Below are 15,419 nucleotides of genomic sequence, written 5' to 3'. Positions count from 1 at the left end.
CCCGCACGACACTAACCACCTTTTCACATGCCCCTTCCAACCCACTCATCTAACACCCCTCTCCCTCTGGACCCAACCTGTCGAAACAGCTAGTTTCCTTGGCCTACCTACACTACACTGACAGGGCAAATTTACTACTACAACAACAACAAAAAGCCCTAAATTATTGATGGAGTTCTGCATCACGTATGGGGAAGCAAAGACGGAAATCATTCCCGTAATAGAGGAATTTCACAATGGGCCAAGTCAAGGTCATATGGGTATCACTAAATGCTGGAGAAGATTAAACAGAGGTTTTACTGGGCAGATTGCAGAAAATCAGTTGCCGAATGAATTCTAAATTGCGCGAAGTTTATGGCATCGAAAGTTTCAAATGAGAGAGTGATATGGATGAGTTACCCAGCTAATGAGTAATAATATCACGGATCAATTTGACCGGGCCGTGAACTCCAAATGATTGAGACAAGGTACATAACTGTTTTCAGAAGACGCCACGTTCAATATTAAATTCCCAACATGGAATTGAGTGGCATAAGTACAAAAAATAAGCAATCCCACGGCGAATGGAGTATTATAGGTGGCGCCTTCGCAAAACAGTCACTTTATTTTTCGCGATTTTGACAAGTCTGACGTCAGTTCCCTTTCCAATACAAAACAAATAAATAAAACAAACGAAAGGAAGAAAAATTACTTTGTAAATATTCAGTGAATGGCTTGTTAATATTGTAACTTGAAGATTTAAATTAAACAAACTAATGAAAACGAAAAGCCGTGTGTTAAATTATGAAAGCACAAATTAATATAAAGCCTCCAAATGCAGTTTTTTTGCGTTTTTATGCGGAAGAGGCCGTGACAAGAAATTGTGGATGTGAGCGTATATTTTCGTATTTTTGGTTGTTTCCATTGCTTTCGCGAATTCGGAAGGCGCAACCATGTATTCTATCATCTTTGAAACAATCCTTTGGGATAGCACAATATTTTATTTGATAGTTCTTGCACAAAATAGGTATTATATATAGGTTAAAGAAAAACAATTTTGAAATACTGTAGCGTTTTCGAAATAGTATTGCTCCATATACATAAATGAAATTAAAAGAGGTAAGCTAAAAACTTATTAGGGGTATATGTAAGCAAATTTGTTTACCTACAATTAGGGGATATGATCTTAACACATTTTAGCAACACTCTCCCGAAACATGAAAATTCATTACATAATATCTCATTCACTGGTGAAGACGCTGTATAATCCTCCCATGAGTGGTAATCGACAATACTGGGTAGAATGTAATTATGTCATATTACTTTCATTTTGACATTTAACTTTTCGGTGAACGTGCCTGAGTTATGTTGAAAACAGTGAACGACGTACGCAGTCCCTTACCGCAGCCCCTAACGAGCACAAAAACTCATCCCGTGAGAACAACTGCGTTCTTTCAGTTACATATTTGCACAATACATCGGGTTGTGTGTGTGTGTGTGTTTGGTTGTATCTACCCAATGTTGCCATTGATTTTTTGCTTACACACTTGATTTTTGCTTACACACTGATTTCACACATCCGCATTATCAGTTACAATTTTTCATTGTTTAATAAACCAAAGCCAATACCCAGCAAATGCACATAATTCATTTATCTATAATTAACATTATTCAACAGTGTTTTTAAGTTATTTTAATAAAAATTATAATATTTCTTAGTTTATTTTGTAAATGATTTCGAAATGTACTGCTGGCAACACTGTGTGGTGAGAGAGCAATCAGCTGACAGGGCTTTACGGGAATTTTTAAAAATTCTGAGATAAAATCTACGATACTACGATACGGAAGGAAGAAATTTTTCATTTACATGGGTTCATTAGTTCGTACATTAGTTCGATCTTAACAGCTGACAGGGGACTGCATTTACGTCGTTCACTGTTTTCAGCATTAGTAATGGGCGAGTTTGAGATGTTTAAATAATGATATCGCAGACAATCGACTCGCAGCCCAACTGTGCCTTCGAGATGTTTTTCAATTTTTTCGAGTCGACTGACTTTTATATTTTATTATTTAAACTAATTGGGATAATGGTTGGGTATGCTGGTAAAAGGAAATTTATTGAAATTATCTCTTTTTTGTTTAATTACTATTCGTAACATTATAACTTGTTTTATATTATCTTCGCAAAAGGGCCATTGAAAAGAAATGGCTGTATATAAATTCACATATGTATATAAAATCTATCAAATAAATAAAATTAAAATTTTCTTTTGAAAAATTCAACCATTCCATCAATATTTTCTTATGACGTTGTCACGTTAAACTATCGTCAGTAAACCGACTTCACAGACAACCTCTTTTTTTTTAAGCGCGACCGAAGGCCGCCCACGCAAAAAAGAATTCTACACAAAAATCCTGTGTATTACGTATTTTTGAAAAGAAACGAGTTTTTTAATAAAGTCAACTACGACCACCCTATTTGTTTTGCAGATATGATAATCGAATTTTTGTGGAGAAAATCTGTTTATAAAAGGCATGAGGACCCGTTTGTAAAACTCATCGAAGCAATACAATACACATAAACCGTAATTTTTGGCTTTTAATTACTTTGTTATTTTTTGTGATCCGCTTAATATTATTGTTTTTAAATTTCGATGAGATGTATGTTTTCATTTTCAAAAATATTTCTCAATTTTAAATTACAGCAAAAACTACTGCAATTTTACAATTAACCCTTCACTGAACATCTCTGCTTACGAACTTCGTTTTTATTTCGGGTGTATGGCAACACCAACTTTTCGCTAAATTACAGAACTTAAACATTAAATTACTTAAAAACTATAAGGCTCCGGCGGGTGCGGTTTTCAGTTTTAAGATTGGGATACACCCCTCTATCCCCCCCTTTTAACCTTTTTTTTCAAAGCGTTAAACATTATACTAAATATTTCCCGATATTTTATTCGATTTTTGGCTAATACATGACTATTCGCGATTGGCAATTCGTGTAATCGACAATCGACTAGAACGTCGCGGACTCGCCCATCTCTACTTGCGATTCGAGCACATGGTGATTGATCCAAATTTACTAAGTGCATTGCTAAATATACTCGTAATAAAGTAATTACATTACAATGTCGGAGGTTTTCCACCGGCCTGGACCGTTGAAACAAACAAATAAAGCTCATAAAACTGGGCAACACCGATCAAAAGGTGCTATCGAAAAAGCACTAAAGGGCCGTGTTTCTCTTAAAGCAGTATCACACAAGCACAAAGAGGAACAACGTAGGGAGCAGCGTCGCAACCAGATGAATCAAGTGTGTTACATTTAGTGAAGAATTCTAAATATTTTAGGATTTAGTTTTAAAGTTAAAACTTGAGATTCCTTCGGATTTCAATTTTGGAAAGCATGCAAACCTTGTTGCTTCCATTAAGTCTAATAATCAAAGAAACATAGGAACGATGTTAAACTTTTCATTGAATTTTACTAAGCCGCATTTGTTTATAACTTCTTTTAAATAGATTCGTAAGAAGAAACGCGAGGAAGCAAGATTAGAAAAACTGCATTTGGGTACACAGAATTCTCCTCCGTTTATGGTTTGTATCTTGCCAATGCATCAACAAATCGACGCGAGATCAGCATTGGCTATACTAGAAAGTTGCGATGAGCAAGCTGTAGTCCAGCGAACTGAAACGGGCGTTACATATATAAACCTACCACGCTTTAAGCAGCGCTTTTCATTCATTATTCCCCCAACAGGCCGTGGCAATGAAATAGAAGTTTTAGATTATTTAAAAGCTTGTGACACTACATTACTTTTAACATCTGCGGCTATGGGGGAGGATGATGTATTCGATCGTTGGGGCCATCGTATTTTTAACATGATATCCGCTCAAGGTTTACCTACTCCTATTGTTGCACTAATGGACTTGGAATCGATAAACCCGAAAAAGCGTAACGATGTAAAAGCGTCTGTACAAAAATTTGTATCAAAGCTACTGCCAAAGGAGAAGGTTATGCAGCTGGATACCAACGCTGAAGGTTTAAACGTTATGCGGCGCATTGGTGGACAAAAAAAGAATATAATTCCTAATAAAGCGAATCGACCCCATTTATTTAGTGATAAAATTGAATATGAACTGCATCCAAACGAATCCGAAGATAAAATTAGTTTAAAAGTAACAGGATTCTTACGCGGGGCACCGCTAAACGAAAACTCTCTTGTACATATTCCTGGTTTAGGAGATTTTCAAATGGAACAAATAAATACAACATTTGACAATTTTAGATTAGATAAACGGCCAGAAGCTCAGCAAATTCCTGATCTTCGGGTAGCTGATCGTGGGAAACAAATTTCGTTGCAGAGCGAAAATATACCAGACGACATGGATGCAGAGCAGACATGGCCGACTGAGGAAGAAATCAAAGCAGCACAACAAGAATCTAAAAAAACAAAGTTAATTAAGCGTGTACCTAAGGGATGGAGTGCATACCAAGCAGCATGGATACCTGATGTCGAAACGTTGGAAACTGAAGATGCAATTAATAAAGATAGTGATGTGAGTGAATCTGGTGATGAAAGTGAAGATGATGATGAATTCATGTCATGTGAAAATGAATCTTTCGATGGAGAAGTGCGAAACCCCCATTCGGATACAGATGAGTACGTAGAAACTGCATCTATGTCAGATGCTGCTATAAATGACGAAACATATGATCTCCAAATGGACTTTCACGAAGAGCGCGAAACAATGAAAAAAATAAAAGAAGCACGCGCTGATGAGCTATGGCCTGATGAAATCGATACACCTTTAGATGTAGATGCTAGAGATAGATTCCAAAAATATCGTGGACTAGAGTCATTTAGGTAATAATTTATCTGAATTATTGTATTAGTATGTAAGTGCATAAATATATTTCTTCTTAGAACATCGCCTTGGGATCCAAAGGAAAATTTGCCATATGATTATGCACGCATTTATCGTTTCCAAAATTTCGATCGGACAAAACGGAGAATTATTTCTGAATCCAAGGATGTAAATGGCTTTCTGGTAAGCTTCTCAAATATATTTGTTGAACAATATTTTATATAGTATTTTAACTATTGTACTTATACAGCATGGCGCCTACATCACAATACACATCATAAATGTACCTTTCTCCAAGTGGAGAGCTTATTTATCAGCTCGTCATGGAAAGAGCCTAGTTGTATATGGTTTACTACCACACGAGCATCAAATGTCGGTAGTTAATGTTGTGCTCAAGCGGTTACCCGATTCAGAGGCGCCAATAAAATCGAAAGAAACTTTAATCATACAGTGTGGATATCGGCGTTTCGTTGTGAATCCTATTTTTAGTCAACACACCAATGGCGACAAGCACAAAGTAAGATAAACTAATGAATACATAACAAGAAAGTTTTTATTTGCTTTGATTTTTCTATAGTATGAACGTTACTTCCGACCACACACCACTGTTTGTGCTACTTTTTATGCACCGATACAATTTCCTCCCGCGCCTGTATTGGCATTCAAATTAAATCCCGATTCAACTTTAGCACTGGTTGCTCGTGGTTGTCTGCTGTCTTGTAATCCCGATCGTGTTGTGCTGAAACGCATTGTCTTGAGTGGGCATCCAATGCGTATAAATCGAAAATCAGCCACTGTACGTTACATGTTCTTCAACAAAGAGGATGTAGATTACTTTAAGCCGGTTAAACTACACACAAAATGTGGACGCTTGGGGCATATAAAGGAATCCCTAGGAACTCACGGACACATGAAATGTGTATTTGATGGGCAGTTGCGCTCGTACGATACAGTTTTTATGTATCTGTTTAAGAGGGTGTATCCAAAATGGACCTATGAAGAGTGTTTGATACGTTGTGGTAAGGATGAAGAAAAACTTGAGGACGAAAAAATGGAATAATATTTTATATAGGTATGTAATTTAGTTTGAGACAATATCTCATATTAAATATCTCATTGTAAATAATTAGAAAATATATTCTTTTCCACTTTTCTGTGAAACGAAAAATATGTCTAATCCCCTCTTTTTATCAAGAAAAAATAAAAGAACATTCAAAAGAATTTAATGTTATTTTGAAAGAGAAATTGCACTTTCATCAATAGTAAAAAATAAACAGACTTATGTTTCAAGTAGTTTAATAACCTAAAGTTGATAATTATTGTTGTTATAGCAGTTCACTAGGGCCTGCCAGTGCGATATAGTCACCGATCATCATCGCCTAAGTCATCTAAGCCCCAGGAAACGCATTTTTTCGACATGTTGGGTCCAGAGAGAAAGGGTGTTAGATAAATGGATTTAAGAGGGCAAATTTATGCGGGTCTCACGGGGCATCTGAAGCTCTTCGTTTGCAATGGCCTTCCGATACCGCTTTCGAGCATCGGGAGTTTAGGAAGGTGGTGCGAGTCTTGATGAATGTCTTTTACTATCGGTCTATATACTGTCCGATCCAGTAGTTGTAGTGGTGTTTGGCCCTGGATCTCGTCGGCGTAGTGGAAGAGATACCCACTGGCTCCCCTGGGAAATGTCTCAGGCTCTAATACCCTAATAGCCCTATGCTGAAAACAGTGAACGACGTAAACGCAGTCCCCCTGTCAGCTGTTATGCTGAAAACAGTGAGCGACGTACGCAGCCCCTAACGAGCACAAAAACTCATCCCGTGAGAACAACTGCGTTCTTTTAATTACATATTTACACAATACATCAGTTTGTGTGTGTATGTATTTGGTTGTATCTACCCAATGTTGCCATTGATATTTTTGCTTACACACTTTTTCACACATCTGCGTTATCAGTTACAATTTTTCATTGTTTAATAAACCAAAGCCAAAACCCAACAAATGCAAATAGTTCATTTATCTATAATTAACATTATTCAACAGTGTTTTTAAGTTATTTTAATAAAAATTATAATTTTTCTAAGTTTATTTTGTAAATGAACTCGTTTCAAAACTTGGCAGCATTCACACAGCTGACAGGACTGCGTTTACGTCGTTCACTGTTTTCAGCATTACGATTAAACCAAGGTGGATTTATTATAGGTGACAGCATTCACCCAGCTGAATTTTTCGCCGAAGATATGGCTTACGTCAAAATGATATGCTTTGTTTGTATGGATTGGTGTTTACATACGTATTGTATTGTATTTTGACTTGATGCTTGTACCAAAGGCAACAACAAATACATGTAGGGTTTTACTTTTATGTGGTTGGTGTCACCTGTAATAAATTCGCCTTGGATTAAACTAATGAGAACCCCATGTGAATGAAAACTCACCATCGTTTATTGTGTCGGTTACGTGAACGTTCGTAAGAAATTTTGATGTTTGCCGTGAACCTGTGTCAGTTGAGTGCTCTCACCATACAGTGCTGCCAAACTATCCAATTTAAAATCAGTAACAAAATAAACTTATAAAAATTTAAATTTTATTAAAATAATTTAAAAGTGATGTTTAATAATGTCAATTAATTAATGGTTTTGGTTGTGCGGTAAGTGTGTAAAGGTGTACGTGTATATGTAAACATATGAATGGCAACATTGTGTAGATAAAAGATAGATAAACCGATGTATTTTGTAAACATGTGAACAAACGAAAGCAGCAAAATGACGGTAACAAAATGGCAATGCCACACTTAAAATATTGCCATCGCCTTCGATCACATTTTACAGTAGTTATAAAAATTAATAATTGAGTGTCGAGAAGTATGATAGATTTCAAATATTTTCACAATGGAGTGTTGATATGTTGAGTAATTAACAGAACAGTCGATTTTACCAGGATTGAGCGTAGTGTTCTCTCATTAATATATTATATGTATATCGATCAATCACGGTTTTTGGCCAAACTGATAGATATATGTATATATATATAAATATTTATTTTCCATGAGTCTTTATTCCACGCATGCAAAATTGAGATGCCAAACTATGGAATGACTAATTCGTGACCTCCTCCTAACATTTTTGTTTTACCAGAGCTTTTTTAACATAAACTACACAAGGTGTAGATGTGGGGTAAATGCATACCCGGCAATCCCAGTGAATGGTAATTGAGAAGTGAATTACGTATAAGAGAGCGAACTACATGATAATTAATTTTTTTACATTACAAATGGAATGAATAAAAACTGAAAAAAAATGTATGCTTTATTGTACTTGTTTTATTCGTACCTCAAATACTCTTTATAAATTGTATTTGCATTTTGTTTTTTTTTTTTTAATGCTATTTTATAAGTATTTTTAACACTCCAGCACAAATTTACTCACATATTAAATGAATTGACTCGAGTAAAAATGAATATTATGCCTACTTCGTAAAAAATTCCAATACATATAGCGTCCAAGTCAAACAATAAAAATAAATAAAAACGCTTAGTACTAACTTAATTCGATGCCAGTGTCCAAATTGCAGCATTGGTTTTAGATCAACAGATGTCGCCTTTTTTTTATTAATGACAGTTCTTTTGACATGTAAAGAGACAGACGTGTCAGTAGACAACGAAATGAAGATTGGTGTTTTGTTCACGACGCAAAATCTTTCCACTTTCTTTTTAATTTTGACTAAAAAATTTAATAAGTCTTAAAATAAAATCATTGCCCCGTCTTCGTGGAGGATACAGAATTCACGTGTGTTCATTTCAAGAGGCATTGGAAGACATTTGTGAAACCAGAGAAGGCGAAAAAGTTCTGAGTCAACATGGCGGGGCAAAAGTTTCAATACGATGAAAGCGGCGGAACATTTTATTATTTTTTATTATCTTTCCTGGCTTTAATACTTGTACCAACCACAATTTATTATTGGCCACGTAAGAAGAAAGAAGGTGAGTAATAGTAAGTCGTAGTCTCAATTGAAATATTCCCCTTGCATCTTCCTTTTGAGATATGGAAGTTGTGTGAGTAAATCAAAGAGACAGAGGTAAAAAGTTTAAGCCATCCACGAGTTCAACAGAAATGCATAGCCATAATTACAGTCGACACGTTCTATTAAGAACCACTCAAAGTCGTCTTGTGGTGAAAGTAACGCATATTAGCAACAACATACGATACGACGGCGTCAGTGCATGAAAAGCTTGTTATGACTTCAAGTGACTGCCAGATTCAAGATGACAATTAGCAATTAACATAGGTTGTAAGTGCCCCGCGGAGGAGAGAAAGATCCGTAACAATTATTCTTTCCAAGTTTTCACACAACAACGGTTAAGTTAAACGTTTTTAAAAGATCACTGTATAATTGTTGAAATTGTCTCTTGTAGTACATATTCTACTGAAATGTATCGCATATTTTAAATAATTTGTCATATTATTTATAATACAACCTTCAACAATGTTTAATTTAAATTTTAAATAAAAAATTAAATAAGTTTTAAGTCATATGAATTGGAAAGATAAGTGCAACTTAAACTTTTTCCCCCAATAGATCCTAATAAACTGAAAGAAGAATGCCAATGTTCAGACTGCATAAAGAAGAAAGTTATCTTGGCAGCAGCAGAGCCATACCGTGTGCTGAAATCATTCCTCGTTAAACTATGCTTAGTATTTGGTTGGTCACTCCTCGTTTTACTTGCTTATCGCGTATCTCAGTTCGATTATGAAATGGCCAGTTTTGATCCATTTGAAATTCTACAGTTGCCACCTACAGCATCTATGGAAGAAATTAAAAAAACATACCGTGAATTGTCGCGAGTTCTGCATCCAGATAAACCTACTGGTGATGAGAAATCATTCATGATGCTACGCAAAGCATATCAAGCACTCACCGACGAAACAGCCAAACAAAATTATGAGAAATATGGTAATCCAGATGGGCCAGGTGCAATGTCCTTTGGTATAGCATTACCTTCATGGATCGTTGAAAAAGAAAATTCGGTCTGGGTACTAGGCCTCTACGGTTTGATCTTTATGGTGGCACTGCCCTCTGTTGTGGGCATGTGGTGGTATCGTTCAATACGTTTTTCTGGCGACAAAGTGCTTTTAGATACCTCGCAAATGTATTTCTATTTCATACATAAAACTCCACACATGTTGCTGAAGCGTGCACTTATGATTTTAGCTGCTAGCTTAGAGTTTGATAAACGACATAACTCCCAGGTTGTCGAGCGACAATCGGACAACGAAGAAGTTCCAGCAGTGAGTATTAAATTATATCCCTGTTTCAAGCATTTAATTTAATAAATACAATTTTTCTTCAACTAGCTTATTCGTCAGCTTCCTAATCTGAATGAGAAATGCAAGGAACACCCCCTATGTCGAATGTATTCAATTAAAGCGCGCGCCATTTTGCACGCTCACCTTTCACGCATTGCTCTCAATGGAGATACACTGGAGAAAGATCGACAATTTATTGTAAAAAAATGTCCATACCTAATTCAAGAAATGGTTTCCTGCGTTCATCAATTGGTAATGTTAGCATATGCCAGGCGTGTGCCACGTCTTCCCAGCATCGAGACCATAGAAAATTGTATGAAACTATCTCCTATGATTATACAAGGTCTGTGGGAATTCAAATCCCCCTTACTTCAATTACCTCACCTCACAGAAGATCAGCATCTATATTATATAAATAAAAAACGGCACATCAAGAATTTGCAACAGTTCGCTCAACTGAAACCCGATGAAAGCAGGCAACTGTTAAAAAGCCTCTCTGATTTTGAGTATGAAAATGTTATGAAAGTTTTGGGGAAGTTGCCACTGATTGATTTCTCTATTCGTTGTGAAGGTAAATGAAATTATAAACAATGTTCTTATGATTTTAATTAAAAATTACATTACATTCATTGTAGTAATTGATGATGAAAATACAAATGTTGTAACAGCTGGCGCAATAGTGACTGTTACTGTAACGCTAGTGCGCAAGGACATGAAGACGTTATTTGGGGACGCTAAAGTACCAGAAAAGCAAGGCATCAAGTAAGTGCATAATAATGTTATCTTACTAGTTATTATGTGATCTTGTTAATTCTTATTTTGACATAACTACGTACTTTATTTTACTTATACACATCGGTTCCCGTATGCCAGAAACATAAGTGTTTAAAAATAAGTATTAGAAGGTTGGATTTCTGATATAAACAATTATTTGTGCTTTCCTTGTGCGCACAGTATTCTGGATTTTGGCATAACAAACATCCAAATGTTAATCAAGTCAATCCAGCAATTCAAAATTGTAAAAATTGCACATTCATGCTTCTGGTGAGAAAAATGTTTTCACAGTTACATTCTGGCACTAAATTATTGGTATTGATGTAATGTGGAAACGTCCTAAAATATGGTATTTCTGGTCTTGCTATTCCCACGGCAGCCAGTCAAAATTTTTGAAGATTTTTTTTAAGTTTCTACAACAACGCGCCGAATTGTATCGCAGTTTTTCCCACGAACGGTTGTTAATTCAGCGTTCTCACAATGTTTACCTCAATCCCAGACCCGAAGTGCATACTTGGTCCGTTTGTCAGAAGGCACTGTATTGCCAGGAGGAGGATAAAGTTACATTAACTTAACTTCAACGTGGTGTGAATTTCTGGAAATTTCGGCAAAAGTATAAAGTTCTAATTGTCGAAAATTCACCCAGTGGTGCGACAATGTCTTTTAAATCGGCATAACTATTTTCTTTACATGATTGCTTAATTTTTCTATTTGTCGTTTTCAATGGTAAATTACCCACAATATCGCAATTATCAAAGGAAATATAATATTTATAGAAAACTTACGCACTACAACGCAAACAGCACTTGCTTTCCCTATGGTTCCATCCTATCGAAACAACCTGTTGCCCACCGTTATATGTTATTGATGACGGCGACTGCTGGCCACCAACTTTGAGCAGGGTTTACCTGCGGCAACAGCAATAACAACGATTTATTGACATCATTCCCATGGCAGCCGGTTCTACGTTACCGGAATGACTCGGGTTTTTATTCCCGACCAAGGGCTGCCGCCCCAGTACACTAGCCCTGTCTAGTGCACCGTATTTTACCCTATTTATTGACGTCTTCACGGCAGTCAGTCCTACTTTAACAGAATGACCCGAATTTGTATATCGCCAAGAACTCTCACGTCAGCAGCATTCACTGCAAAATGTATTCCCTATAAACCATTTGACCAATTTCACTATAAAAAGCGGCATTATATGGGCATATAATTTCTACTATGAGCAATAAACCATATTCAATAAAATGTGTAGTCGCTATAATAGTACCTATAAGTCGCTATAATGGCTTCATATCTGCGAGTCATACTTTGTGTTAACTTCTGCGCAAATTGTGGAGGTAATCGGCTCCAAATCAACCAAATTTGCCTTGATAACTGTTTGGCCTTCCATATTTGTTTTCATTCGAGTTTTAGCTTAACTGCCAAACATTTTCAAGAGGTTTGGCATCAGGCGACTGTTAAGGCCAATCCAACATTTCAATCCCATTTTGGTGTTTGCACTCTACACATCTTCGGCTTCCATGCTTAGATTCGTTGTTTTCTTTTAAAATCCAAGTCTGACTAGTTTTTCCAAACACCTTCGCAGCTGCGGTACACACAAATGAACGGTCAAATCCTTTTTCGGAGAAGCCGCCCCAAACATGAACCTTAACTCGTTCTCACGACAGTCAATTCTACGTAAAAGGAACGACACGGGTTTATATCCGCCCAAGGACTGTCACTTCAGCAGCATTCCCCGTATATTTATGAAGAATAACATGAACCATAACTGGATGTTTAAGAGTTCATTGAAGTTGTAGATCAGCAGTGCGCCAGGACCGACGTATTCAGCTATATGCTCCCGAATTTGAGGTCTTCTGCACGTAAACGTCCTCGAATCGTATCTTTGGATACATTACGGGCGTAGTGGCCTTAAAACTGCTTCAGCTTCTCGCGACCATATATGTTCGGCTAAGTCACAAACAAATAATTCAATGATCTTCTAATCTTGCTTTGGAGAGGAATTTGTTTGGGACCTCGTCCGGGAAAGACATTTATTTGCGAAAGCATTCGACTTCAAATATTTCGCTGCAAATGCACGTGAAATTTTTAGACCTTTAGGCTTCAAATCGTTCCTGTACACGGAACTTATTTCGTAAAAACAACATACGCTTTCTAAATTTCTCACAAAACTAAAAAAATGCACAATACGCATTGCGAAAAGAATACTCCTATTTAGCAACATTTAAATTTATTTTATAACTCTCAGTTTGAATTTCGGTCACGCTTCCATTAGACAGACTGTACAATAATGGAATGCAGATAGGCCTTGAAAAAGAGTGACCGAGAGTTCATTACCACCTTCATAAAATCTCGCCTTTTGAAGAAGAAGATATTCAACTTCCTGTCTCTGGTTCCACACCGTTACAACAGCATTCCTGGGTCCACGTTGACGCCGACAATTTATGATCTAATCGCTCCACATAGTGTGTAATTAGCTGCTAAAATAACAACAATGGGTCATACCATATGGCTCATCTATGATTTGTACGATGACGTTATTATGTTGCTACGGATTCAAAGTAATATCAATAAGAGTATGGACTTCACAGGAATAAGAAGATATGCTTACACATTCTTGATCCCAGCTGCATTATTCTTAATAGAACGTACACATCTTGTTTCTTTCACGTTGTAGCTCTTGCTTTGAATCATAATTCATTGAAATATTTCTGCTAGACAACATGGATTAAGGCTTTTATTATACTGTTTATCTTTGATACCTTCCATAATATTAAATAAATGATATCTTCTCAAATAGGGATGATGAAGAAGCAATGGGTGGTGGTGATGAAGAAGAGACTTCGGCTGCTGCTACATTACCCGTTAAGAAACCATCTGCCTGGGGTAAGCAACGTAAGGGGAAAGGTGGCAAGGGTGGTAAGAAATCGGGGAATAATCAAAAGCGCAAAGCACCACCTACAAACGCGGCACAACAGAGCAAAACTGCTATTTCTACTTCTTCTGCAAATGCGGAGGGACAAGAACAAAACGAAGATTCAGACTCCGATGCGGACGCCAGCGATTTGGACGAGAAAGACTTATCCGGCGACGAGTCTGACAGTGACAAACCACATAACAATAAGAGTGAGGCATATGATGATGATGATGACGATGAGGCTTGGGAAAGATTGCAAGCCAAACTTAATAAGCGTGAAAAATTGGAAGGTAAATCGCGCATATCTCACACAGTACACTGTCCCTACTTCCCTGAAGAAAAACAAGAATACTGGTGGACGTATATCTGCGATCGCAAATCACGATCGCTTCTCACGGCACCCTACCATGTCACTAGTCTTGTGGATAAGGAAGAAATACAGTTGAAATTTACTGCACCGCGTTGGCCAGGCTTATATACATTTACAGTCTGTTTAAGATCAGGTGAGGGTGATGGGTATATGTATATATGTAATATATCAACATAAGTGTACATTTTACTTTAGATTCTTATCTGGGCATGGACCAACAGCAAGAGTTGAAACTGGACGTTAAGAAAGCGCCTGTTCCACCTACAGATCACCCACAATGGGACCTTAGTGAATCAGAGCCCGAAAACCATGAACAGCATGACAACTCCAGCGATTTCACGACTGACAGTTCAGAGGACGAGGGTACCGAATAGAAACATTATAATGCTAACGTCTGAAATATAAAAATTATATAATGACTACAATAGTTTAGTTCATTTTTTATTCTTGGCTTTCAAATTCCTCACACCCTAATAGGCTTTGGATTGATTGAAAATATGGAAATTGAGGAACTCCGGGTGTGCATTTTTCAACCTAACACAAATAAAATATTATTAAGAATACATTTTTAAGAGCATGTAATTGCTATGGTTTTTAGCAAAAAATACATAGATACATATTTGAATTAAAAATGTGTGCGAAAAAACCAAAATAAATTGTGAAAGAGAATGGGTGTGTGCGTGCTTCAATAATTACGGCATTGTTACTTTTTATAAAATATCACGTTCTAAAGCTGAAAACCACAAAACCTGTGATGTTTGGTACGAAGTTCTAGCTAAAGGTCCCCGCACATTAGAGACTTTTTAGTTTGCCAGTATTTGTTCAGGTTGGGCTGTAGTTGCGTAATAGATAGTCGAGTTGGTGGTTGGGTCTCACAATCACCGACGTGGACGTATGCCGCACCTGTTTGAAGTGAGATATACAGAATTCAGTAAACCTTACGCCGTGTGGCAACATAAAAAACAGCTGCTTTTGTTTGTTTACATGTTTTCAAAATACATCGGATTGCTTGTATCGACACAATGTTGCCATTCATATGTTTATATACATACTTTTACACACATCCGCGTTATCAATTATATTTTTTCATTGTATAATAAACCAAAGCCAAAAACAATAAATGCAAATAGTTCATTTATCTATAATTAACATTATTCAATAGTGTTTTTAAGTTATTTTAATAAAAATTAAATTTTTATAATTTT

The 15,419-nt window shown here is 36.5% G+C and overlaps 2 protein-coding genes across 2 annotated transcripts; both read left to right on the top strand.

Annotated features, from left to right (window-relative positions):
* Positions 1–2,960: 2,960 nt before the first annotated feature.
* LOC128859916 (pre-rRNA-processing protein TSR1 homolog) lies at positions 2,961–6,013 on the top strand. The gene is made up of 5 exons (XM_054097062.1): positions 2,961–3,293; positions 3,499–4,844; positions 4,905–5,028; positions 5,096–5,362; positions 5,423–6,013. Exons 1-5 carry the CDS (start codon positions 3,111–3,113, stop codon positions 5,903–5,905), a joined length of 2,403 nt encoding a protein of 800 aa, XP_053953037.1. The 5' UTR covers positions 2,961–3,110; the 3' UTR covers positions 5,906–6,013.
* A 2,458-nt stretch (positions 6,014–8,471) lies between these two features.
* Positions 8,472–14,639, top strand: LOC128859915 (translocation protein SEC63 homolog). The gene is made up of 6 exons (XM_054097061.1): positions 8,472–8,823; positions 9,420–10,129; positions 10,196–10,718; positions 10,783–10,909; positions 13,728–14,347; positions 14,410–14,639. The coding sequence occupies exons 1-6, from the start codon at positions 8,700–8,702 to the stop codon at positions 14,586–14,588; spliced, it is 2,283 nt and encodes a 760-aa protein (XP_053953036.1). The 5' UTR covers positions 8,472–8,699; the 3' UTR covers positions 14,589–14,639.
* The last annotated feature ends 780 nt before the right edge of the window (positions 14,640–15,419 follow it).

This window comes from Anastrepha ludens, chromosome 4, assembly GCF_028408465.1.
Source record: "Anastrepha ludens isolate Willacy chromosome 4, idAnaLude1.1, whole genome shotgun sequence".
Classification (NCBI taxonomy): domain Eukaryota; kingdom Metazoa; phylum Arthropoda; class Insecta; order Diptera; family Tephritidae; genus Anastrepha; species Anastrepha ludens.
This window is presented reverse-complemented; position numbering and strand designations above follow the sequence as displayed.